General features: G+C 35.4%; 1 protein-coding gene across 2 annotated transcripts in view; it reads right to left on the bottom strand.

The window, feature by feature from the left end:
- Positions 1–26,699, bottom strand: part of HBS1 (translation elongation factor EF-1alpha (GTPase) HBS1) — a 125,418-nt gene that overhangs the window by 52,157 nt on the left and 46,562 nt on the right. For both annotated transcript variants that reach the window (XM_089232644.1, XM_089232645.1), the window contains exons 5-11: positions 21,004–21,091; positions 18,788–18,928; positions 11,402–11,533; positions 4,590–4,700; positions 2,683–2,795; positions 2,163–2,279; positions 1,229–1,462 (exon numbers count right to left, since the gene is read on the bottom strand). In XM_089232644.1, the coding sequence (XP_089088770.1) occupies positions 1,229–1,462; positions 2,163–2,279; positions 2,683–2,795; positions 4,590–4,700; positions 11,402–11,533; positions 18,788–18,928; positions 21,004–21,091 (936 nt within the window). The remainder of the gene's footprint in view (positions 1–1,228; positions 1,463–2,162; positions 2,280–2,682; positions 2,796–4,589; positions 4,701–11,401; positions 11,534–18,787; positions 18,929–21,003; positions 21,092–26,699) is intronic.

Here is a 26,699-nt window from a genome sequence, read left to right as displayed (position 1 = left end):
AATATTTTTACCATTAATTTTTATCCTGGGGGGATACTTATTTTTTTTTTGTGAAACAGAGAAATTGTGTTTTTTCTGTTGAGATTTTGAGGTTATGTTCATTAAGCCAATTCGAAAAATTGTTAATAATACTGCTGCTGATAATAATAATAATAATTACTGCTACGATAGCGAAAATTGGTGGAGGCATGATGTAAGATGCAATATATCAGGGCCAGCAAAAGGATGAAATTCAAACATTGACAAGTCAACTGGGCCAGCAAGTTTACGAACTGACAGATTCTGGTTTTTAGTAGCGACATAAACATGCTTCAAGTCAAGAATTCTTTACTGAAAGTGCTTTTTTGGATAAGTACCCATGCTTTCTTGGAATTTTTTGAGATAAGCATGGAGAATACCATGTGCCATATGGCAAAACATTGGATATTCTATTTTTATACTGATTTTTGTTTTTTGACAAACTCAAGATGGCTTTTGATGTCCAGCAATTACCTAAGAACCTGTTAAGCATGCAAACAGAGATATCCCATGCTTCTTTATGAGCCTTTGACTTTTTTGGAAAGTTCTTTATATCCCACATTCTATACTGTAGCTACAGTACATACGAAACATCGCATCTTTCATTCTTATCTTAAAAAATACAAAGAAAGCATGGGTGCTTATTCAAAAGAGCCCCTTCACCCTCGACTTGGAGCATGTATAAGGGTGAACGCACATAAAAAATATCACTGCAATTATTTTTTGGACAAAAAATAAAATATGAAGTATATATGGGAACAAAGATGGAAAAAGTCCCATTATTTTCTTAATTTAAAATTTTATTTTCTGTTGAATACATGACTTGTATTCTAAAAGTTATTTACAGTTTTTAAAATTATTAACAGAGCAATTTTCTTTTCTGTCATTTTCAATATTCCAGTCACTTAATTGGCCAATAGTAATTGACTGGAGATGCACAAATTTCACAAAAAAATTTCAACATCAGAAATCTTGCTTTTATTTGCAAAAAAAAAAACAAATATAAAAAATTTCACATTTGTTAACATAAAAAAAACAAAAAAAAACAAAACAAAAAACGTATCCCAGCTCAAAAAGGTTGAGAACTACTGGACTGTTAAATTGATGGATATTTGATTACAGAAATTTTGATTTACTGACTTAGGCATATCCCAATTGTATAGAATAATCAAGGTTTTACTGTATCACTTTTTCAAGGTATCATATTTACCTATTACTTGTATGAGTGTTTGGCCTATGTACCACTTTTTTAATTGAGGTGCTTCAGGTGGTTTTGTTAGATTCTCTCCTGTTAGTCCACTACAAGGAACAAATGTTACATCACATTCTTTGAAGCCAGCCTGCTTCAGAAATGAAGCAAGTTTAGAAACTATTTCATCATAACGTTCTTTACCCCACATCACATTGTCCATTTTGTTTACAGCAACAGCAAGTTGAGACACACCTGTTTCAAAAAATTGTAGCAAACATTAAAAAATAAAATGTACTTGATAAGCAATCACCATAAGTATCCTAACAATTATTTTCAATGATAGAAAATTTTTACTTGGAACTTCGATCAGTGAAGAACATACAATATCATTTTTTTTGGCATTTGAGGTCAGGAAATGTAAAATTATTGTTGATTGTAAAATATTGTAGATTATTGTTGAACATCTGTAAATTCTGTGGTTTATTTCAGATAACTAAACATGTAAATCAGTAAACATCCAATGTCTGCTTGCTTGAAGGTAATTTAGGCTAAAATTATGTAGCCAAAAAAGCTACTGATTCAAATCTCATTAAAAAATTAGGCTTTTTTAAAATTAAAACCTATTCTTTTATTTACTTCACCTGAATGAAATTCAAACACATCCATAAAATTTACAATTGAGAGAGAGAGAGAGATGCTATATTTTTTAAATTTAAATTATAATTCCAAAAAGTGGTTGAAAAAAATATATTAATCATCATTATTTTACTTCCTCCACCTCATATGTGAAATACTTACCGCATAAATCTTAAATTATTTTTATGTTAAAAAATGATATTTTACAAATAATTTGTTTTGTACTAAGAGTAGTATAAAAATTCACACAAAATAAATCTATAACAAAAGGATGAAAAGCAACACTTTACATACGAATCATTAGCCTATTTAGTACCTAAGGAACGAATCAACATAGTATGTTCCCGTGTTTGTCCCCCAGCTTCAAATCCAGTTTCAAATTCACCCTTTGTAGCATCCACCACCAATATAGCAACATCTGCTTGAGCTGCACCTTTATACATAAGATAAATAAAAAAAGGACTGTTTGTGCCAACGTCAAAAATCCAAAATTAAATAACAAATAGAAATGATCATACTGATGTTGAGTTGTAAAACATTCAACAGGGGGAATTTAATTAACATGGAGTATGAATGCCTCTTTTGTTGCTTACAGTTAGATCAACAATAGAGAGGTTAGCAGGATCAGGGACTCATTCAAGTGAAAGAAGTGTAAGCAGCTTACGGATGTTATGGGAAAGATTCACATTTCTCATAAGTTTCACTGTAGAACATTTGACCAAGACAACTTGCTTGTCATATTAACTTGAAATTTATATCCAACTACACACACACCTTTAAAAGAAATATTCAGTTTGAAAAAATGTAATTAAAACCTCATGAAATTTTTAACTAACCTGTTATCATGTTTGGAATGAAATCTTTGTGACCAGGTGCATCTAGCAGATTCACGCTCCTGTTAGGAGTTTCAAATTTTGATTGAGCTACATCCATTGTTATTCCCCGATTCCTAATAGTAAGATATGACTATTAAATAACATAGTAATCGCTTAAATCTTTCATATCTTCATAAATATTGCATTTAAAAATATGAAATTTCCTGTGAATGACTTTTCAGACCAGGTTTCAACGATTGGAAGTTTTAGTACAAAGGGTTAATATAAAAATTTAATTTTTTTTTGTATAAAATCAGAATTGTGCACCTCTCAGAAAAATGTTACTCACTCTCACTCAAAAAATTAGAAAAAGCAGGACTAAAAAATAGGATCTAGTAGGATCATCAAAGCAGTTAATCATAGCATAACAAAAAAAATCCTAAAAAAATATTTTTTATCAAAATAATTTTTTCCCCCATTAATTTTTTTTAATAGCACTATTTCAGTATCCTATAAGATTGACTCAAGGTAAAGCAAAATGACAGAAATGACTTGGTTACAAAAACAATTTTTAGCCAAAACATTGCACTAGCAAACCACAGATAATTATTTTCTGTTCTCCTCACAATAAAATTACATTTTTTTTTTGAGTCTTCCACAGTCCAATCTGTCAACTCTCTTTGACAATGCACAGCAAATTATGAAGCCATGTAAGATTTTTAAGAATGACACTTCTTTAAGACCACTTTCAAAAGCACAGTGCAGTGCAAAATGTGTAAATTACAAGTTCCGATGTAAATAAGTCAAGGTGAACTGAATAGTTTTACTGCATTGTCATCCATTTTTTAAAGGGATTTGTTTACATTTTACTGTTCAATACCAATGTAATCGTTTTTGAAAAATGAAGCACTTCCATTTCTAGCTCTTTGCTGAGCATTGTAAATATTGTTTATGCCTGTTCATGCCTTAAAAATACAGAAGACAACTGAATGCTATTGGGTAGCATCAGAATCACCAAACCTAGAATAGGCCTATGTATCCAACTGCATTGTAATGTAAACTGTTGTTTCACCTATACATGTGCGCATAATTTTAAATGATGACTAGTAGTTACTGTCAAGTCCATGAAGTAGTAAATACAAAATTATTTTTTTTCAAACCAGGCAGAAGTTTTTAATCACTACTCTACTGGTTGAACCCCGAAACTACGCAAATGAAAAATTAATAAACCAAATGGTCCACATACCGCCCCCCCCCAAATAACCCTGAGAATGATACAATTTTATATATCATTATATATATATATATAATTGAAATTGAAATCTAAACTAATCATAATTGAAATCTACAACATTTGTACCATTTGGCAATATATCAATGATTCCCTGCTCAGTTAAAACCAATCGCACAAATTTTGTAGATAGGATTTGGTTAAACGTAGGATAAAAACTAGAAAGTAGGAACAAAATCGAGAAAGTAGGACATTTTACCAAAAAGTAAGAAAAACTGGATGAGTGGGAGCCCTGTACTCATCATGATGCAATATGATGTTAATCAAGAAGCATTCCAAATGAAGATGACATATTTCTCCATTTTTACTCTTTTGACACATTTCATTCATTCCATACATAATTATATAATGCATAATTATGTTTCTAAGTGTACCTTATAAACAACCTTATTACCAGGGATTGCAAAAGTGCAACATACTTTAGTCCATCAAAATTTTGGCAAGTCATATTTTTAAGGTTATCGGAGCTTAAATTTTCAATTAATGTTTTTGGAAAAATATGAAAGATTAAACTTTTAGCAATACTGCAAAAGAAAGCTCAGTTATGAGTATGTACTATGAATGAGCCTGTTACTTACAAATTTGGTTCACACATAAAATAAAATAAATACATTATGCATAAAACATTAGAAAATACCTTTCTTCAGATGTCTCATCTAACACCCATGCGTACATGAATGAAGCTTTTCCTAGTTTTTTAGAATCTTGTTCATACTTGTGCATCATTTTCTTTGGTACACATCCTAAACTAGAGGTATCCCATAAGTTTTAAAAAATGTATCTCTAAATTTTTTCAACATAAATGAAATTGTGAAATAAGCACACACAAAAGAAATAAGAATTGAAAAAAAGCAAGTCTTCATATGATAAAATTGACCTATATAAGAAAATTTGTTGTAAAGATACCAAAAAATTTTTGAAATGACTGAAAGCCTATTTCTGAATAAAGATTTATGTCACATTTTTGCTAATGTTGACTTTTCTTTTAAGCAAGTATCTAAACCCAAAATTTAGATTTGTATCTACTCCATTTATCAGTTAAAACAATATGATTTCCTGCCTATAATTACACATTGCATACTATCTATACAAATAAAAATTTCTCTATGTTTGATGAAAACAGTCTTAATATAATCTGAATATAAAAATTGCTTTTAATTATCTGCATCACTGCAACTGAAATCTTGAAGAAGGGAAGGAGTTATGTTTTTTTACAAAAAAATGCTGATCCTTTTATTAACATCTACATGCCACACTTTAGATTTTTTTTTATGGATTATTAAAAATTTTTGTTATTATTACAACCTCTCAGAAAAAAAAGCTGCAGATATGCAGTGGCTTATAATCGATGCAAAGAAATCCTGATATATTTTTAACATATAATCCATTGGATAATATGTGTGAAAATGGTTCTGCACAAATGATGGATGCTTGTACGCACACACACCGAACAAGAAACATAGGACACATGATTAAAGATATTTCATGGAGGGCCGTAACTAGAATGTTTGTCACCCTCACAACTTTAAAATTTGGTAATTTTTTTAACTATGTTCTTTGTTCCCACCTAAAACTGCCACCCCCCCCCCTGAATTTCGCCGGTGGTGGCAGATGCCCCCTCTAGCTTCGGCCCTAATTCATGACTGATATTTATCCAGTCATTAAACAAAGATAATGACAGATACCAAAATATAAATAAATACAACAAAAACTTAATGATTTACATAAAAGTTACGGACATTACAAGCCAGAGCTCTAAAGAGATTTGTGACATGTTACAGGCCGAGTCAGAATTGTGTTGTATTAGTAGAACTTATACGTTCTGCATGTCTGTAATGTGCCAGTATACATTCAGGAGGCACTGCCATATACACTGCAAATTCAAACAAAAAAACTGGTGAATTGAATGAGCAGTCTTTTGCATGTATTTTAATTCTGCAGGTGCACTTGTTGCTATGATAAGTCCTTTTTGAACACAAAAAAATGCCATATGTAGCCACCTGGCCCGTAAAGAAGCCATTTTCTCCCTGTTTTTATGTTTCCTGGTTCAAATTATAGTCTGTGTAGGTTTACTAATAGAAGAGGCTCTGACACCATCTGTTTTCATTGAATATTTTAGATCAGTGATTTCCATTGTGGATGTTAACGCTCCCTGGGGCGATGGAATATTACGAGGGGGGGGGGAGCAGTAGAAGTTATAAGTATAACTATGGGAGAAAAAAACTTCTGAAGGGGGCGATGGGACAAAAAAGGCTGGCAAAACACTGGTTTAGATGGAGGTTGATGCTGTTGTCTTTGGTCAAAGTTTGAGGTCTTTCTATTTTCTGTGGATTCGTGGAGGGTCTTTTCGACGCTGTATGTTGCATGGCTATCATCTTTATTTACTAATATATTCAAGCTTTTATAGTAGATAATGATAATTGGGGGTGTCTTCATTGTTTAGTATTGACACATCATACTCCCCATAGACTCTCCCATCTTGGCGGGAAATCGGGTCTCCCTGGAGATTGTCTGGCAAAAAGTGTAACAATACTTGTTACAAGCCAGCATGGAGGTTTGAAAATCGGTCTTAATTTGGTCGTGATCGACTGTATCAGTGCCAATCAGTCTGAGGGTCCCTGGGTTTGGTCGCAATCTGCAACATTATATTGTGAATGAATAATTGAAATAAACTGACCGCCAACATCATATTATGAACAAATAACTGAAATGCATAATTGTACTCATTCGTTTTCTGAGTGTTTGGTCGCAGACCTTTGCCTGAGATTCAAACAATTGTAGATAATATTTTTACAGTGGAATGGCAGCGAGAATGTTCAAAAATAATTTTTCTTGTGATGAGAAATTATGTAAATCGTAGATATTATAGCAGAAGTTTCAAGAAGGACAATTGATCCTAAAATATCTTCTTCAACCACTGGTATAAATACCTCAGCTACCTACAAATTGATCACTACCTTTCCTTCCAATTAAATTTGTTATGAATTAGCAATAAGTATTTGTTACTAATCCTCAGCCATCGGCTGAAAGTTCTTTAGTTTGAAATGTAACAATCAATCAATTATTCATTTTGCTTCTGGCTGGACCGGATAAATGTTAATATAAACCTTACAATGTTCTCATCTTGAGATATCTTAGGAGTTTGGTCTCGTTGAAGCAAAACCAGTTGTTTCCTCCTATCAAGATAAAAAAAATGGACTGTTCCAGTTGATCTTCAGATATGATTCTTGCCTTGAAATCTTATGCATGGACACTCTAGCAACAATGGAGAAACCTTGGCACATTTATCTACAGTGGTATGGTTCCTGGACTGAAATGCTTGATTTCGTAGACTCGCGTGGGAATATGCAGTACCTGATTCCAGGAGTCAAGAAGGATTTCGCGGAGAAATGAGAAAGTCATCTGAGATGTAGTCGCTCGAGAGCCCTGAAACGTGGTGAGATCTGAACTTTTTGTTTCACTGCGAAGTCTCTACAAGATTAACTGTCGATGGTTAAGGCACAGAAAACCTGCTCCTAGGAAAATCCGGCTAAAGAATAATGGGAAAAAAACGCTCTTTCAATCTTTAAATCCAATTATCCAGGGTTATTGGCTGCTTAGGTGTCTGGGAGATATGATCGAAGTGTTCAAAATTTTCAATGGGATGGATAGGACCATGAATTGTTAGTACACTGTCAATTGACTGCTTTTACATGAGGACACCAGTATCGATTGGTAAGGGATAATGCGAGGTTATGGTGTAATAGGTAATTTTTCTCTAATAGGGTTGTTAATAAATGGAATAGCTTACCCCCGAAGGTAGTCAATTGTAACACAACTGACACGTTTAAAAGAAATATGATAAACATGTTGGGGTAAATTGAGAAGCTATCCATACTTAGAATAAGACAACCATAATATTCTTTATGGGCATTGTATAATATTTTATCATGTGTATATATTGTTTATAATTTTTGTGATTGCGTTTTTAATTGGGTTGCTGTATTTTTGAATTATATGACATCCATATTTGTTATGGGCATCTTTTTCTCAGCCACCTCGTTGGGCATTTTGCCTGTTGTGGCGTTGTATTTGTATTTGTATAAAGCTTTTTCCGTGCTTTGCACGTCACTTACGGAGCAAAAAAAAGCAAGTTGGCAAAAACTATTTTGGAAAACACTAGGTTTTTTTTCTCAAGGACTCTCACAGAATTTTAAGGACTTCAAAAAAAAATTTCTTTTTCAAGGACTCTTGTGGATTCTCCAAGATTTTCAAGGCCTTGAAAATGAACTTTTTTTTCAAGGTTTTCAAGAACCATACGAACCATGATCGACAAGTCAGAAGGGAAGGTATACAAAACTGGACAAGTTGGAAATTTGATGTGGAACTACAGCTGACTATCCAAAAAGTGATGCCTGTTATTTCGGGAGAAGTCACCTATCCTACTCTGCTGAATGAAAATGCAACCGAGCCTGAACAAATGAAGTTTGCCACAGATGTCAAAGCTTTCGAGGAGGCTGATGCTATTGTACGATACATAATCGGGTCGAGTGTTTGAACCAAAGAAATGTTGTGACCCAAAACAACATATTCTCATCTGCAAGTCTGGCAGAGGTATGTGGAATGCATTGCACACTAGTTTGGGAGCATCTATCCTAGCCAAACAAAGCTATATAACAGTGAAATAAAGCAGAGTTAGACTTGGGCATGTGCAAAGTTGCAGCCGTACCGGGCCGCTAAATTTTAGGAGCCGCAAAAATGGGATAAAAATACTTCAATCACAGTTTGACCTCATCTTTTTCGTAAAGCAATAACTTAAATTTTTGGTCCAAGACCTCTTAAATTCAGACACTGAACTTTCCGGGAAAGGTGGAACCACCCTCCCTCCAAGTAAAGAGAAGGGTGCAGGTAGATTTGATGCTCAGCGCACTAGACCAGAGTGAGCACTAAATTATTCAAAATTACAAGGGAGAGGCATGCATATATATATATATATGGACAAGTTGAAATTGAGAGAGTCAGCTACTGAACGTCGTGCCCTTCTCATTTTATTGGAGATATGTGGACTATACTTTTGTGCTTTGGGAGGACTCTAAAGATGACTTAAAACAATTGTTACTCGTTATGAATGACTTAGAACTTCACCTTCAGTTCACAGCTGAATTTGAAACTGGCAATGCACTCTCTTGAACATATTAGTAGCTAAGAAGAAATCACATTTCCAAACCTTGGTCCATTGTAAGACTTTCTCTGTCTCACTACCCCCTTATTTAATAAACATCAAACATCAGATTTTCTCAAAAATTTATCCATCTCTCATCAACCGATTTTCAAAAAGTTTATTCTAACAACCATAAATGTGCCAACTAAAAACTTTGGTTTCATGTCCCCTAAAGATGCTATACCACAGAATAAAAAATGGGGCATTAATTACATTCCATGTGGTGATTGCCCTCTTGGTTATATAGGACAGACAAGGAGACCCATAAAAGCAAGATTAAATTAACAAGCTCGCTGTGTTAAGAATCAGGAATGTGAAAAATCCGCCATCACCACTCACTGTTGGCAAAGAGAGCCATAGATTTAAATTCCAAGAAGCAAGAGTTTTTCACAAAGTCCACAGTTGATTTAGATTTCTACGAAGGTACATATATTCGAGCCTTCAAAAATATACTTTCTTTCTTTCAAACCGAGCACAACTCAGGTCTATCGCCATAGGCAATTTACTACCTAGTGAGTTGTGCCGGAAGTGTAAGTGTGTGTGCCTAACAGTCTGAGTGCATATCTAGTGTTGTGTATGATTTTTCAGTGCTGCCATCTATATCTCAGAAGTGAAGTGAGTGATGTGTAGTGACTGAATATTTGTTCTGTTTGTAGGACTGTTGCTCAAAAATATACTAGTAAACGATAATAAATCTACACCCCTGATCGCAACACCATGGCTTAAATTCATTTCGAGCAGGAATTCTAAGAAAATTTGAATGGACCAATTGGGTAGCACTATTCCACAAGCGTCCAATCAGGACGCTGTATTAGTATCTCACACAGTCTCGCTCACAGCTTCATTCTGACCACGAAGTTGGAAGTGAACAGACATACTTTTTCTGCTGAGCAAGCGAGAGTTGAGATTTGGTATTCAACCCAAGTGGGATCCTCGGTCAGCATGATTAGTGGATAAATATTTTTCCTCTGTAGACAACACTCATTGGTGTCAAAATGCATTATAATTTTTTTATTTTTTGAGTATTTGCCTTATTCGTTGAGAACCTTTTAATAAGGTTCTACTGTATGTGAGAAAATACATGCCTCACATCTCTGTAACAAATCTTATACGCAAAAAACATGTAACACAGGAGAATATTGGGCCCTCGGGCCCATACATTTTTACCTTTTCATCAATAAACTTGACCATGATATCGACGGGATTGCTAGCAAAGTCGCATATGACGCGAAGCTAATAGGGGCAGTTGGGAATTTAAGGGATAAGAAGATACGCCTGATGAACTTGAATATAATTGCAACATGGGCATGACCTTCAGTCTTGATCCATGGTTGCTAATTTTAGTTCAAACAACCCATGTTTCACATATGAGTTTGAATGGTATTACTACCAGATGCAACAAGGCTCACTGATTTGGGAATTCTCATTCACGAGCGGATCAAGTTTTCTGAACATTGTTTAGTGCTGGTCAAAAAAGTGAATAGAATGCTCGATTTCATTCTTAAAAAGGTCTCTTTGCTGTTACCCTAAAATGATTCTTTTACTTTTCCCAAGGCTCAGTTCATCCTGGACTCGTGTATGCTGTAAGCGTTTGGAGACTTTACCTATAGAGGGATATAGACTCAGTTGAGGAGGCAGCAGAGAAGAGCTATGCATGCTCTTGTTGGCACACAAGGCTTGAGCTATAAAGAGAAACTTGATTTATTGAATGTTTAAATTGGAAGAATGCAGATGTTGGGGGAATTATTGAAATGCTTAAAATTTTCAATGGGATGGATAAAATGGACCATGTGAGTTATTTATACACTCTCAATTGACTGCTTTGCCAAGGGGACACCAATATCATTTAGTAAGGTAAATTAATAAATTAATTCCAACAATGGCTTCAATGTTTGATGAGCATCAACGTACATCTATATATATATATTAAATTGATTTTCTGTGTGTCTGTGTTCTCTGTACAAATTCTACAATTTTAGATCTATCGTTGACAAATTTTGCATATATGTCAAACTGGATTTGAATTGAACAATAGGTTACTTTAAAAGTTTGTCAAAGCTGGGCAAATGCCTGAAATGGGCGAAAAACTGTTGGGCAACAATGGTTCCTGGGTCTCACTTTAGTTACCAAGCATAGGCGGAGATAGACTTGAAAGTCGGGGGGGGGGGCATGATGATGATAATGTAAATTCATATTGTTGAACTAGTGCACTTTTCGGCTTTGATCATGCCAGTTAAACAGAGGTTTACCTAAATAAAAGATGGCCCATCAGTGTACTTTTTCCAGCATCTACATGTCCGATCACAACAAGATTTAACAATGGTTTTTCTGTATCCCTTTCTTTTTTATAAACCTGGAGGATATTGTCAGCAGTATTCTTCCTGAATAAAAGAAGTGTCAAAACAGTTAACAAATATAAAAGTAAAACATTAAAACAATATTATGAAACAGCATGTTTAGTAAACTAATCTATACAAAACTGGAGTTATAGTCTGAATGGTATTGATAATTTCATTAAAGGTAGAGTATAACCTTGACTATACAGGGAGCAAATTAGCCATTTTAGTGCTTTCCGATGACTCTAAGTCATAATCACAGAATGCAAAAGGCTCTGAGTAGATTACCACAACCCAGGGTTGGCAGGTTTTTGACACATGCAGTTTTTGATGTCAAAAAACCTCAATATACCTTTTTCAATATAAAAATTCCCATTGGAAATACACACGTTAATTGCATGTAATGTTTAAAGTGACTATGTTATACAAAGAATAAATATTTAATATGACTAACATAATTTTCTACTCTCTACGGAACTATTTTGGGGGACACATGTTTTTTTTCTTATAAAATATACAATTTGATCATTGATCACTTTTGTCGCACTACTGTTATTTTCTGCACACGAGGACTAATTAGACCAGGACCTACAATTTATTGCCAATTCCGAACAGCAGGCTTGTTTTTTATACTCGTCGAGGGGTTGGTGCGCTAACCCCTCGATGGGGGACTCCTTGCAGTAGCAATCTTTTTCCTGCGGTCTTGTCGCTGTTTTTGTTGTACTTGTGTCAGGAAGTTTTTCTGACAAGGACGAACCGGGTATCAAACTCGCGACACCTCTAAACATCCTTTGGTACTTTAGGCGAGTATCTTATCGACCTGGGCTACCACTCCCCTATACAATTTGAACAAAGCATAACATAAACACCGAAGGGGAAACCATGGAATTGATTTGACATTCTCTGATTCAAGATGGTTTTTAACCTTCCAAAATTTCTTCAACTGCTTATATATGTGCTTTGATATAAACCATCTGCTGTACTCATTTTACAACAGATAAGAGTTTAAAAAAGTTTATTACATCATATATGTAATGTTGATTTCTGTTATTATTAAATTATCTAGGTAATCACTGATACTTAAAACGATACTCTTATTGTGCATAACACTGAAATATATCTAGCATCAAAATACTAAATTGTAGGACTAAAATGCCATTTAATTTGACAATGCTAGCTTGTACATGATGCTTAAGAAACTCCTGTTATCTATCCTTAGTCAAACTTAGTTATTCTTACTTTTGCACTATGATATGGTATATTTACTAGCATTTATAATGCAATGGTTTTCCAATTGAAGTTGTATTTAAACGTGCAAAACAAATGCTTTGGGTATCAAGTCCTGTCAGCTCTGCTTTGGTTCATATCCTTTTTTAAGGAAAACCAATATTGTTCCCAAGAGGACTCCCTACTGCAGTGGTCAACCCCTCCTCAGAATTACATGTGATCCTAAGAACACTGCTTTAGGGGAATATTACAGATGTTGAAAGGTCCAGACAAGCATTGAAAGAAAAGTACTTTTTTCATCCAGGCTAAATAGTTTTTTTGCCCCATCCATATAATGTCTGTCCCAATGTTGAGTGGCTACACATTGGCATTGTTCTTTTCTGTTGCTACTCACCCATTCATCCCTCCAACATAAAAAAAGGGAGAAAAGTAACCTGAGAGAGAAGAAAAAAATACTAAATACCACAGTTTCTCTAAAGCCTAGATTCAAGGGAAAAAATAGAAAAAAAAGATCTCTGGAGAATCAAAAAAATTGGTGACCTTCACTCAAATTTTGTACTTTTTCTGGACTTCCATGACCTTTTTCTCATTCCGTGACTTTTCTGGGACTTCGTGACTTTTCCCTGATGGTAGACACCCTGGTAGATGAAGATTCGCTGCAACGCATGACTAGTTCAGGCTTTAGTTTTTCGTATGTCTCAGAAGTTGGCGGGTTCATGAGAATGTCTTGTACTAGAGATGTGTTATCGGGAGGTAGATTCACAATGATGTAGTTGTATTTTGTTTTTGACTCTGTGATTGGTTTCGGAACAGCCAACTTCAAAGTGATTTCACATGTTATGAACCATAACGAAACATCATGCACATTTGAATGGCAGTATAACTACTGCACTCACCTCTGCCATGGTGGTTTCTTTTGTTTCATGTCCGGTGTCGCCAATCTTTGGTGAATTCTTTAGACTTTCATTTATATACAATTATTTATTTACAACACATAATATATTTACATCTTAGAAACAAATACTGAAAGAGAAATATACAGCATGTGCGCAAGGATGACAGAGACATATACATCGATGAGTGGCATAACGTAAACATAAAAATACCTAGACTGCTTTTACTCTTAGATTTTTGTGGTGTTGCCACCAGAAGAAATGAAATGATAATTATATCCTGGCGAGACACCACAGCAAGATCATGCGGGGAGCATCACAACAACTTGAATTTCTTCTTACATCAATTAGAATTGGAAATTAATTCGTAAATTATATTTAGTCTAGACTCTAGAGAAAAGAGAGGCGATTATTTTTTATCAAATGTCCTTATTCTGGCTACTTTTTTTGTGAGAAATATATAACTGAAAATTATTTTCATTTCACCTCATGATTGCTATTATTTCTGAAAAGCATTTTTTCAACATTTTTTATCAGTGTTTGCAAAACATCTAAAAATGTCTCTCCCCTGGCATTAGGTAACCAGAAGGAAGGTTTGATCATAAGTTTGGGGGGGGGGGGTAGTAAAAAAAATTCCAAAATTACTTAGTTTCAACATCAAGCTGCAGTAATGTTGCATCTAAAGAGAGTAACTCATGCTTTAGCAAAACTGAGACAAATTAGAAATCAGTTGTTCCCATAAAATTGACAAAAAAGAGCGAAAAACACAAATAAAAAATAAATAAAAGATTGACAAAAAAAATTACTCATGGTATCAGTGCTTGTCCACATTGAAAGTGAACTACCAAAATATATGAAACATGTTGAAAGTGTCAAGCATAAATATCAAGTTGAAAAAGACAAAATGCCATGTCGGCTTATCTCTTAACATGGTTAAACTTAAATGCATTTTTTTCACCATTAATTTTGAACACACTTCACTGCTGACTATATTTTGGTTATAGGAAAATAAAGAAAAATCAAGGAAAATTTTTTTGGATTTTTGGGATTGACATTCATTTTTGATAATTTTTATTTTTTTTTAATTTCATGAGAATGACCCTCACAAGATTCAAGAACTTCATACCTGCGTATCTGGAAGAGGCCGGCATTACAATTTGGATCCAGTTCCATTACATAACAAATTTGGACTACACATCTATCAGGGTTGGTCATTTTGCTGACAAAATGATATTTTTGTTGGGACAGTGGCAAAAACAATTGCATGTGTGTGAAAAACATGTCATAATGCACTCCATGTATATAACACATGATCAATAATCTCTGAAACAGAATTAATACTCACTCACTTCTGGAAACATCATTCAATATACTACATTGCTCACAGTTCTTATAAATAAAGCTTGGCAGTATAAGTGACTTACAGAACTATGAATTCGGTATTATTATTATTTTTTTTTGCAGGCAGAAATTTTGAGGACTTTGACACTGAGATTATAAATTATATTAACAAAACTAGAGATGACTAAGCTCTCTACCGGTATGGGTTACGAGCCCATAATTTGGTAAGGTTGGGATAGTCTCCGATTGCAGGGCTCCCACTCAAAAAATGAGAAAAAGTAGGAAAACGCAGGACTAAAAAGTAGGATGGGGGAGGGTAACCCCCTTAGACAACATAATCATAGAATAATGGAAAAAATCACTAAAAAAATTTTTTTTGCAAAAGAAAAATTTTTATGACATGTATGACATGAATGTCGCTCTCCACTTGTTAATACAAGATATACGGAAGACTGGATGTTGTGAAGATATTTATTATTTGAGATGTTAATTTTTTAAGGAAGGAAAAAACTCATCTCTGCCTCTACCGGGAGTCGAACCCGGGTCCCTCGATTGCCGGACGAGTGCTGTGACTTTATTATTTTAAAAAGGCTATTATTTTTAAATAATTAAAATTTTTTTTTTAATTTTGAATTAACTTTTTTTCCCCCTAGCACTATTTCAGTCAAGCCAAAACAAAATGACAAATGACTTGGTTACAAAACCAATTTTTGGCCAAAACAGTGCACTAGCAACCACAGATAATTCTTTGCTGTCTCTCCTCATATATATTACATTCTTTTTCGGAGTCTTCCAAAGTGACGAGCTTGTCAACTCTCTTCAACAAGGCACGGCAAATTTCGAAGACATACATTTTTTAAGAATGATGCACCTTCGAGACCACTTTCGAAAGCACAATGCAAAAAAATGTGTAAATTACAAGATCCGACGTATATAAGGCAAGGTGAACCAGATAGTTTTACTGCATTGCTCATCATTTTTTAAATTTTTCTGTTTTGTTCACATTTTACTGTTCAATGCCAGTGTAATCATTTTTGACAAATGAAGCGCTTCCATTTCTAGCTCTTTGCTGAGCATTGTAAATATTGTTTATGCCTGTTCATGCCTTAAAGATACAGAAGACAACTGAATGCTATTGGGTAGCATCAGAATCCCCAAACCTAGAATAGGCCTATGTATCCAACTGCTTTGAAATGCAAACTGTTGTTTCACCTATTTGCACCATAATTTTGAATGGTGAAAGTTACTGTCCAAGACCACGAAGTAATAAATACAAAATTATTTTTCCATCCAGACAGAAGTTTTTAATGACTACTATACTTGTTGAACCCTCAAACTAAGCAAATGAAAAATTAATCAAATGGTCCACATAACCCCCCCCCCCCACCTCTAAATTACCTTAAAAATGATACAATTTCTGCTTTGGCAGAATCATTAATTGCATTCTCCAACATTTGTAATATTTGGCAATATATCAATAATTTCCTGCTCGATTAAATCAATTACACAAATTTTATCGATAGGATTTGGTAAAAAAGTAGGAAAAGTAGGACAAAAACTAGAAAGTAGGACAAAACAGAGAAAGTAGGACAAAACAGAGAAAGTAGGACAAAACCAAGAAAGTAGGACAAAACTGAGAAAGTAGAACAAAAGTAGGACATTTTACCAAAAAGTAGGACAAGTGGGAGCCCTGCGATTGTTTCTCTGTAAAGCAGGCATCTTCAACACGGTGCTTGCAAGCACTATGGCACTCCCTGATGTACTCAGAATGCTCCATGGTCAGGTCTGATTTTGTGCCCTCGAGTACTTGATCCACATTCCAATCAAACACTTTGTACAAATTGCATTCACACAACAAGGCTCCCACTCAAAAAACTAGAAAAAGTATGACAAGAAAAGGGGAGCCCCCCCCCCACCCTTAAGATTACATAATCATAGCTTTATGAAAAGATTCCTCCATCCTTGGAAACTAGACTCTCTAACCAAGGCTGCCATCAACTGTGACAATAAACTTCATAACCCTTTCCTACTAATGCTCCTGAAGCGACAATTTAAACAAGCAACCCTCCAAAAATGGCAGCAACTTTGTGACCAAGAAACAACAGCTAGGAAAGTGCACGAAATGTCCCTCAAGTCCCATACAACACATTAAACTGGAATAGGGAGATGACTATCTTCATAACAGGGCATGACCCATTCCCTAAATATCTACATGAACAAACACGCTGCCGAACAGATAAATATGCCTGTGGTATGGTAGATACTCCAGTTCACTATGCTACAGAGTGCAAATTTACAAAGCATTTACATATGCACAAATATTCTGAAAACAGTGATTCACTCAGATAAAAAAAAACACAACAGCACAGAATACAAGCCTTGTCAAATATATACATGCTGTATAGCGTATTCCACAGTGTAGCAGAAGTTTTTGCAGGAGAGAAGTATAAAACTAAAATTTAAATATAAAAAGAAAGGAAGAAGAGTTTAAAAATTACTAGAAGTTGAGAATTCCAAGGTTAACTACAAAAACATTTCACATTATAAACTGTTCCAAGGTAATCTCTATTCAACCAATTGTGAAAAAATACAGATAACTTTATTCACGGTACTTGTTATGATATATGATTTATCAGGTGGCAGCGTAGGTTGTAATTACTAAATTTAGTCCACTACACTTGCAATATTGAGAAGAAACACAGCAAAAAAATAAGAATACAATTTTGTAACTAAAATGTGCATACTTTTAGATGATCTCTGTCAAGGGTACAGACAAAGGAACAGATGCAGTATGGTCCGCCACGACTTTGGCGACTTTTTCCTTGCGATAAGTCGCCAAGACCGTCATAATGGGGCTATGGGCTGCCGTATTTTTTAACATCTTTTCAGTTTTCGCTGGGTGATACTAGATGGTGCTGGCTTCGCCAAACAGGATTTTTCTTGTTCACTGCGTTTTTAAAAAAATTCTAAGCAGCCGTTGTTCCATTTCCAGCGCGTCTCTCTCTCTTTGATTATTATTCTTCCCTTCTGTAGCTTATGTCATTTGGATTATTATCTACTGCTCAGGTTGTATCATATCGTTTTATTATTTTGTTGTATTTATTAGTTATTCATCCATTGCCATGCCTTCTGTTTTATCGGTTTATTATTTAAAATGAACCTACAGAATTTTTCGTGCCCGGATCCGTTTATTAAAAAAAGGGTCCGGGTTTTAGTTTTAATGCATAGAATATTTATTTATTCAACATGCTCGGATCCGTTTATTAAAAAAAAAAAGGGTCCGGGTTTTAGTTTTAATGCATAGAATATTTATTTATTCAACATGCCCGGATCCATTTATTAAAAAAAAGGGTCCAGGTTTTAGTTTTAATGCATAGAATATTTATGCCCGAAATTCCTTATGCCCCGATATTTTTATTATTAAAAAAATGGGTCAGGTGTAATTTTTTTTAACTGATATTTTTTTATATTTTTATGCTTGGTGGTTTCTATTATGTTTTGCATGCTGATGTTTTTTTTCGGCGTCCGTAGTGTCTGACGGCCTTGGCGACTCTTCGTCGGGCCATCAGACATGTGTGGCGCCAAAAAATCGCCAAGTGGCAGACCATACGACAGCTGTTCCCACACAAAAAGCTGAAATAACATTCAATTGTGAGGTTATGTATTTCTAATTTCATGCACTCCAAAAAAATTAGCTAGAATGCAATCCTATTAAATTTATTATAAGTGCTTCAATGTTTACCATGCTCAAGGTACCAATTTCCCCATATATAATGCAATAAGTGTCAATCATACCATGAAAGTGAATGACTAAATACTAAATACGAAAATTCCTTACACCACTTGAGGAAATACATCTGATTGAACAACAGATTCATCTATTTGAGAGTTCTGACATTGGGTATCAACTTTTGAAGATATTGTCAACTTCATAATATCTTTACCAATCATATCCGTACAAATTCTTTGGTTGTCATTTCTGCAATGAACCAAGCATGATAAATATAATATTAAATAATGAATATAAACATGTGCATATATATCTACTCATTAATATATACAAAGGGGTGTAGTAGCCACATCGCCAAGACATTCACCTTCTGTGCAAAGGTTTTACAGGTTTAGTACCCACTCAATACTTGTCAGACATAGTATTCTGTTAGTTTTTTGGCCGAGTACTTGTTCTTAGTTTAATTGAAAAACCTCTATGGAATGAGCAAGATCATTATTACTAAAATACTTTTGTTTCGGACAAACATTGCGATGTTGCTGATTAGAGAATATGGAGGTCTTTTCTTTCCTTATTTTTACTGTAAAAATTATATTTGAATGCATGCAATAGGTACAAAATTAAGAGTATTTCTCTATCAGTTGTCTTATTTTAATAATTTTTCTGATAAAAGTCTTCAAAATTTCAAAATTGCCTGTTCACACTTTCTGTATGATTCCAAACTTCTTAATATATGTGTGAGACATTCCCTCATTGAGCTTTGTGCTCTTTTGAACTATGTGTATGCTTTAAGTAAGGTGATGGTTTCTAAGCCCTTATCTGTAGAAAAAATTACAAAATAAACAAGATGTGATAAGCGGGAAAGTTCTTTGGATGGGGGGATTGAAAAAATGCCAAAGGTAGCAAAGTATCTGCACATAGAAAATGCATAAAATGAGCATAGATGACAGTAACTCAAGACACAGCAGCATAGCCCAGGAGTAATCCCCCAATAGCCACATAGATTTAAGGTTCTGTTCAGATTACATAACTTTATCCTTAAATTGAAGAAATCATTAAATCAAGGTTTGGTCGTATATACACTCAGTGGCCAAAAAATTAGAAATGCCCTTCACTCAAACTTTGACTCATCCGTGCAGCATGTGCTCTGATGTAATAAACTGGATTTGTTGATAAAAGCTTTCTCCCGGTCAGAAGCACCGGTTAACATTGCAATTTGCCTGTTCATGGGGAAAAGAAGAGATTTGAGTGACTTTGAAAGAGGCATGATTGTGGGTGCCAGTATCTCCGAAACAGCTAACCTTCTTGGCTTTTCTCATACAACAGTATTTCGAGTCTTCAATGAATGGCAACTAAGTCAAAAATATTCAAGTGGAAATCGCTTGTGAATGAAGGAGTTGCCAGGCGACTAATACACATTGTGTGAAGTATCATAAGAACTACAATGCTAACAAAAGGCAGCGCAATACAACTCAGAATCGTTGTAAAGCATATCCGTATGCTGTACAAGACAGATCTTGAAATAAATTGGGTTTAATAGCCAGCAACCAACAAAAGTCCCTTTGATTTCGCTGCAAAACCGAAAAAAAATGCCTTTGTGGGCTAGAGACCGCAGAAATTTGACACTGCATGAAGGGAAGAAGGTTGTCTGATCTGACGAGTAAAGATTTCTTCTCCATGATGTTGATGGCAGGATCCATGTGTGGCACAGCAGCACAAAGCCATGGATCTGGCATGACACATGACAACTGTTCAAGTGGGTGGCAACGGAATCACTGTTTGGGGAGCATTTTCCTGGTATACTCTTGGTCCCTTATTTCCATTGGAAACACGTCAATGTCAGCACCTACCTCCACATCATTGTTGACCACCTGCAACCGTTTATGACCATAATGTTTCCTGAGATGATGGCAGCAGGACAATTCCCAGTCCATGGCTGGAATTATCTCAGATTGGTTTGAGGAACATGATTCAGAGAGCCAATAGCTTCAATGGTGCCCTCAGTCACCCGATCTCAACCCAATTGAGTATTTGTGGGACAAGGTTGAAAGGTCTGTTTAAAGCTGTGAAACACCACCTTCTAATCTGAGGGGATTAAGGGCTGCCATTTTGTTAGCATGGGCTAATATTCCTCCTCAATGGTTTGAGCAACTTGTAGAGTTCATGCCTAGAAGAATATGAAGAATATTTGCTATCATCAAAAACAGAGGAGGTCGCACACGATATTAGTGGTGAGTAGTAGGGTGTTCCTAATTTTTTGGCCACTAGTTGTATGTGCCATGCTGAAAATATAAGAAATTTTTAATATCCATACAAACACATACTTGTTTTCATAATCTGATAATGATGACATATCAGCACAATTCATTATAGAAAAAGATTTTGCACTGTCTTTACTTTCTTTGTTTGATTCTGCAAATGAAACAATAAAACTACATTGAAAATCTTGTATAACGATACCCTTTATAATGATATAGTCTATTTAACTATATTAACCGCAGGTTCCGATGCACTTTTAACATTGTTGATATATTTCATCTATAACGATATGTTTCTCCACTTTTCTTGAGTATTATTATACAGGAGTGTCACTGTATATAAATTGACAACTGATTTTATGAGTTTGGAAGAAAAAAATTCAAGCACTGTAGATGCTGCTTATTAGAATACCAGATAATGTTGTAATTTAGATGTTTCTATCACTTTCGCAAAATACAGAATAGACTAATATTACATATTTTTTGTTTTGCTTTGTGTTTTTCATCGTTCTCATGAGTTTTATTTAGTGTGTTTATTTTTTGGATCAAAAACACTGCAGTGTTTTCTTTATTGTTCTAGATTGTGAGTTTATTCTCTTTAGTTCGATTTTGTCACTGAATTTTTTGGACTTCTATTGCTCAATTTGCAAGTGTTTTTTCTTATTGCTCTCAACTTTTCAATTTTCGTTGGTATTTTTGGTCGATTTAAATTTTATTTTCTTTCTCTCTTTTCATTTCCAGTGTACTTTTTACAGGTTTGTGACTGTTGTTTTTTTGTCGATAATAATTTTTTTGTGTTTTTCCAGTTTCTTTGATGTTTTTTTGTGAATTTTTTGGGCATTAGTGTTAGCAAACTTTTTCCAGGGTATTTTCAGTAATTTTTTTTCATTTTGGGTCCTATTGTTTTAGTGTTAGTGAATAGATAGTTAGCTAATACTAATAAGTATAAATTTTATTTGCGTTATCTTAATACTTTTTTAGGGGTGTGTTCCATTCTTTATATACATATATATTTCTTCCTCGTGATTTAGTGTTGAGCATTTTATTTCACTTCTTTTTTCATATAATCTTTTACGTATATTTTTCAATGTGATGCAATTTACATTATTTCAATTTCCTATTAACATTTCTCATTTTCTTATTTTTTAAGTGTTATAATCTAGTTTTTAGCAATAGTGTTAGTATGCTTCGACCTCGATTAGTGTTGTGTAGGGGTTGCGATGGGAGGTTTCCCTGTGATCTGGGGGATAGTAGCTGATAGTTTCAACTATAAGGGGTGTTTGGATAGGGCAAGGTTGGAACTCGAGGTGGAAGCGTTACGAGAGCGAGTTAAGGTTTTAGAGGACCCAGTTATTATGGAGCCACCTGTCTATGAAGAAGCATTCTCGATGAACAACAACAGTTTATAGGGTGAATGGGTGATCATGGATGAGTAGAGGGGTATCGTGATAGGGGTTTAATCATCAGCGATTCTATGGTTAGGGAATTAGGGAACAGAATGTGTAGGGATTTTCTGGGTTTTGAGTGCTGTTGTCTTCCTGGGGGAACATTAGCAACGTTCGAGACGTTTTTCATCGCCGACAGTTGCCCTTGCGGGTAATCCTGTGGGTGGGAAAGAATCATGTAGGAGCGAATATTAGTGAGTCTCCGTCAGACTACTGGGATTTACTACTATTTGCTAGGGAGGGAGTTCAGGTCTGGCAGTGATTCTAGTACTGCCTAGGGGTATAGGAGTAGGATCCACTAATTCAATTTAGCCCTGAAGGACATTTGCTCCTCACTTGGGATCACGTTCTTGAAGCTTCCCGCATTCACCGATAGGTGGCTTCATTGGGATGGGATCCGTCTGAATAGGGGGGGGGGTTCTGGGAGGTTTACGATAGGCTTAGGTCAGGTTTTTTACTCCCAGACCACATAGTCGGGAATGCCGGTTAGTTAATGATAATCACAACAGTAGTGACAGGGAATTACCCACCTTCGATTTGGATGACTGCTCGATTGACACTAAATCACAGGGCAAATTAAAATGTGTGCTAATAAATGCCAGGAGCTTGGGTAATAAAAATGATCTTTTAGAAACTGATAGCTGTGGAGGCCCTGGATGTTATAGCCATTACAGAATCTTGGGCAAACGATGGGGATGTATCTTTTTTACACATCTCAGGTTAGATAATTTTTTGAGAAATAGATCTGATAGGAAAGGGGGTGGAGTGTTGATATACGTGAATTCATGTTTGAAGGCTAGAGAGAGTAACGTGCAGAGAAGTGATATTGAAACTAATGGGTTGAGCTTAAAAACAAAACATGTCACAAACCAGAGATGCCATTGACGTGCTATAATGCGCTAAATACCCGGAATTTCGGAAAAGGACGCATAAAATTTTTGTTCACATGTCCTCCAGGATGGGTTCTTTCCTAGTTCTAAGAGAAAGAAAAAAAGTAGGGAGAAAAACCTCCACAACTTTGTTTCCCCTTTCTTTTTTTTTCTTGTTTTTACCGTGCATCATGATCACACGCCCTTGAAAAAGTGGTTTTACTACTTTGTACACTGTACTGTATTAATATACACATGGGTTTTTGACGAATAAAATGAGGGATGTCTCTTGTTGCTTCCCTGAATGAGGGCCCGTGTAATTGTCAAATTTTGGAGTTTTTATTCCCCTATGGATTTTCCCTTCCGGTTACATACCAGAAATTACGGTACTTTCGCTGCTATCTGCCGGCATTCAAAGACAGCGTCTATACGGCGTAAATTTGCCTTGTTCCTACAATATTGCAAATGCACATTTTTTTCAGAGGATTGGAACGCCCATTCAAATTGTAAAACTATCCTGAGATCATGGAAAAAAAACCAAATCTGTAAAAACTCGACCTTTAATATCCACAGTTTTGTCATCTATCTGCTGTGTGGTAGACACCGTTTCGCATTGTGAAAATCACGGGTGTGTATGCAGAATCAACTTTTGGAAGGGCACAAGGATCCAATTCTTCACAGAAAGTTTGGGTCACTAACACTGGAAAATAATTTTAAATTAACAGATAGTATAAAAAAATTATATTATTCCAATATTTTAATTCTCTACAAAAATATTTTTAATTTTTAATCTTGGGGAAGGGAAGAGGCCCCTTATAACCTAACCCAAATTTTGCTTTTGGTGAAAATTCAAGTTTGGCTCCCACGATTGCACAATGGTAATCAGCTAAAAAGTGATTTTCTATTAGGTTTTCAAATTTTGAGTTGGCTATTCCTTTGAAAAACTTTTGGTTGCCACAGCAATCACACAGACCTACAACACAAATATGTATACATTAAACTTCAAATGCATGCATTACCAGTTTGGAGGATAGATGCAGGGCCGCAACTGGGAGGGTGGAGGGACAAGCACGTCTAGTGTCCTGGGCTCTGGACTAGGGGGGAGGGGGCACCAAATTCACCCTTTATAACTGCTTCTTGTACATTACATGGGTGTGCCAAAATGTGTGTTTGCCCCCTTTGAGAAAGTATACACACACACATAAGCACACTGTTAAGTTTCTGTAACACAAATCTGACATAGCTCCCATATTCAGGTGTGAAAATATGTGGCAGTTAAATGACGACAGATCAGAATGGTGGACCATCAGGAAGGGAAAATAAAATCATTTTACCAGGAAAACCAAAATATGAATAGGGAATCGGAAGATAAGTGTGTGAGAAAGGACAAAGAATCTAATTTGCTTCAAATTTGATCAGAAGATATTGAAAGTGCTACGATTTTTAAACGAAATGTAAAATAAATCAGAAGGGAATTTATAGATTGATTTATTAGTAAGTATATATAAATGTGTGCCTCCAACTGTTAATTAAAGTGGATCCTGCTTATAACGTTTTTCAAAAAACTGTCATAAAAAATGTTTTAAATAAGAAAACACTTTAAACGGGAAATCCTAATGAGAATTACTTATTGTTAGGACCACGAAAATAAGGTGTACTAAGTGGAAAAACATTCTAAATGGGTGAAACGTTTTAAGCGGGATCAAATGTATATTTGTTTTAAATTTATTACATGTGCAGAATTCCATACGTTAAATTCTCAGTGCTAATGAGCTTCTTTGCAAGCTTTTTCGACTAGTAGACAATTAAAGTGTATGAACCTTTGCATAGAACATGTTTTTAAAAATAAATTATACTCGATTCACAGATACCTTCTCCTACCCAGAACAAGACCCACTGCACAGTCTCAACAAAGAAATATAAGAAGGTGATCAAATACCTGGGGCATGCTGGAAGAAAATTCATAGAAACACCACTGAATTATGAGGAGGAGGGGGGAGGGCATAATGTTTTTCAAGATAAATTTTTTTTTGAGAGGGACCCACTTTCACTCAAAAAGGACCCAGACTTTTCAAATAGCCTGGGTCCCCGGAAAATGGGCCCCACAGCAGCATCTCTGTAAACTTATTGTTAGGGTTTATCACAATCCACCAAACTACATCGCCAAACTTCATGATGAAATTTCCTACATATGTAAACGTAAGAGGGTTGTAATACTATGCGATTTCAATTACCCAGGTATGCATTGGGAGAATCTTTAAGCTAGAGATCAACATGAAAGGGACTTTCTTAAGTTTGTGCTCGATAATTTTTTACATCAGCATGTATAAGAAGCAGGCCACAACTAGATGTTTGGTCACCCGGGCCAAGTGCGAATTTTGGCGTCCCCTTGTAATGTTGGAGAGGTTTGAGAATAAAATTTGCACCCCCTCTGGTCCAGCGCCCGGGGCACGAGACCCACCTGCTCCCCCCTAGTTGCAGCCCTGATCAGAAGCCACTAGAGATACTGCTATTTTGGATTTAGTTCTCACTAGTTCCGAAGATCTTGTTGAGCATGTTTCGGTGGGGGGGACAAATTTTTTTCCAGGGATCGTGCCATCAGTTTTCTCTGTAGGTTTTCTTTGGGTAAGGTTGATAACAAAAGACTGGTTCCTTGTTTTCGGAGAACTAACTTTGATGTTTTGAGAAGAAGGTTAGCGGAAGTTTTTAAAGACCAGTTATAGAATCAGTCGGGGTGGTGAGTCAATGGGAAGAATTTAGTAGAAAGCTATCTTCTGTTTTGCACTAAGTAATTCATTTTATTTGAAAAAAACGTGTTTGTACGTCGCGGCCCCTATGGTTCACAGATAGGGTGCATAACCTTTATCTTGAAAAGAAAAGAGCATTTAGAGAGTATAAAAGTTGACAAGGTGATCTATCACTGCTTACTGAGAAAAGAGAGGCATTGAAGCATTGAAAGCGATAAGGGATAATAAAAAGGAGAAGTTGAGCCTAGGTTGGCAGACAACATTGTTTTCGACTCAAAATCATTTTTTAGATACACCAATAATGGGCGTAAGGGGCAGCAGTCCTGACTCTCGATAGGAGGGTCTAGGGTAGAGAGCAATATAAGCATGTGTAGTGCTTTCAATTGTATATTGTCAAAAAATCAGCATGGGTTCAGGAAGGGGAAGTCATGTGCGACTAACCTCCTTTGATTCTATGATCACATGACTAAGGCTTTGGGTAAGGGCAAAAATGTAGATGTTGTTTACCTTGATTTCCAGAAGGCATTCGATTGGGTCCAACATGGTAAATACTTGAAGCGTTTACATGAGATTGGGATTGGGGGCAACTTGCTGAATTGGGTAGAATCGTGGTTGAGATAGATCACAACAGGTTATGGTGAACGAGGAATTATCGGATTGGACAGGCGTCACTAGTGGAGTTCCTCAAGGAAGTGTCCTGG

The sequence above is a fragment of the Pholcus phalangioides genome, unplaced genomic scaffold, assembly GCF_987345545.1.
Source record: "Pholcus phalangioides strain wild (caught in Gottingen) unplaced genomic scaffold, Ppha-v1.0 ptg000007l_1, whole genome shotgun sequence".
In the NCBI taxonomy this organism is placed as follows: Eukaryota; Metazoa; Arthropoda; class Arachnida; order Araneae; family Pholcidae; genus Pholcus; species Pholcus phalangioides.
This window is presented reverse-complemented; position numbering and strand designations above follow the sequence as displayed.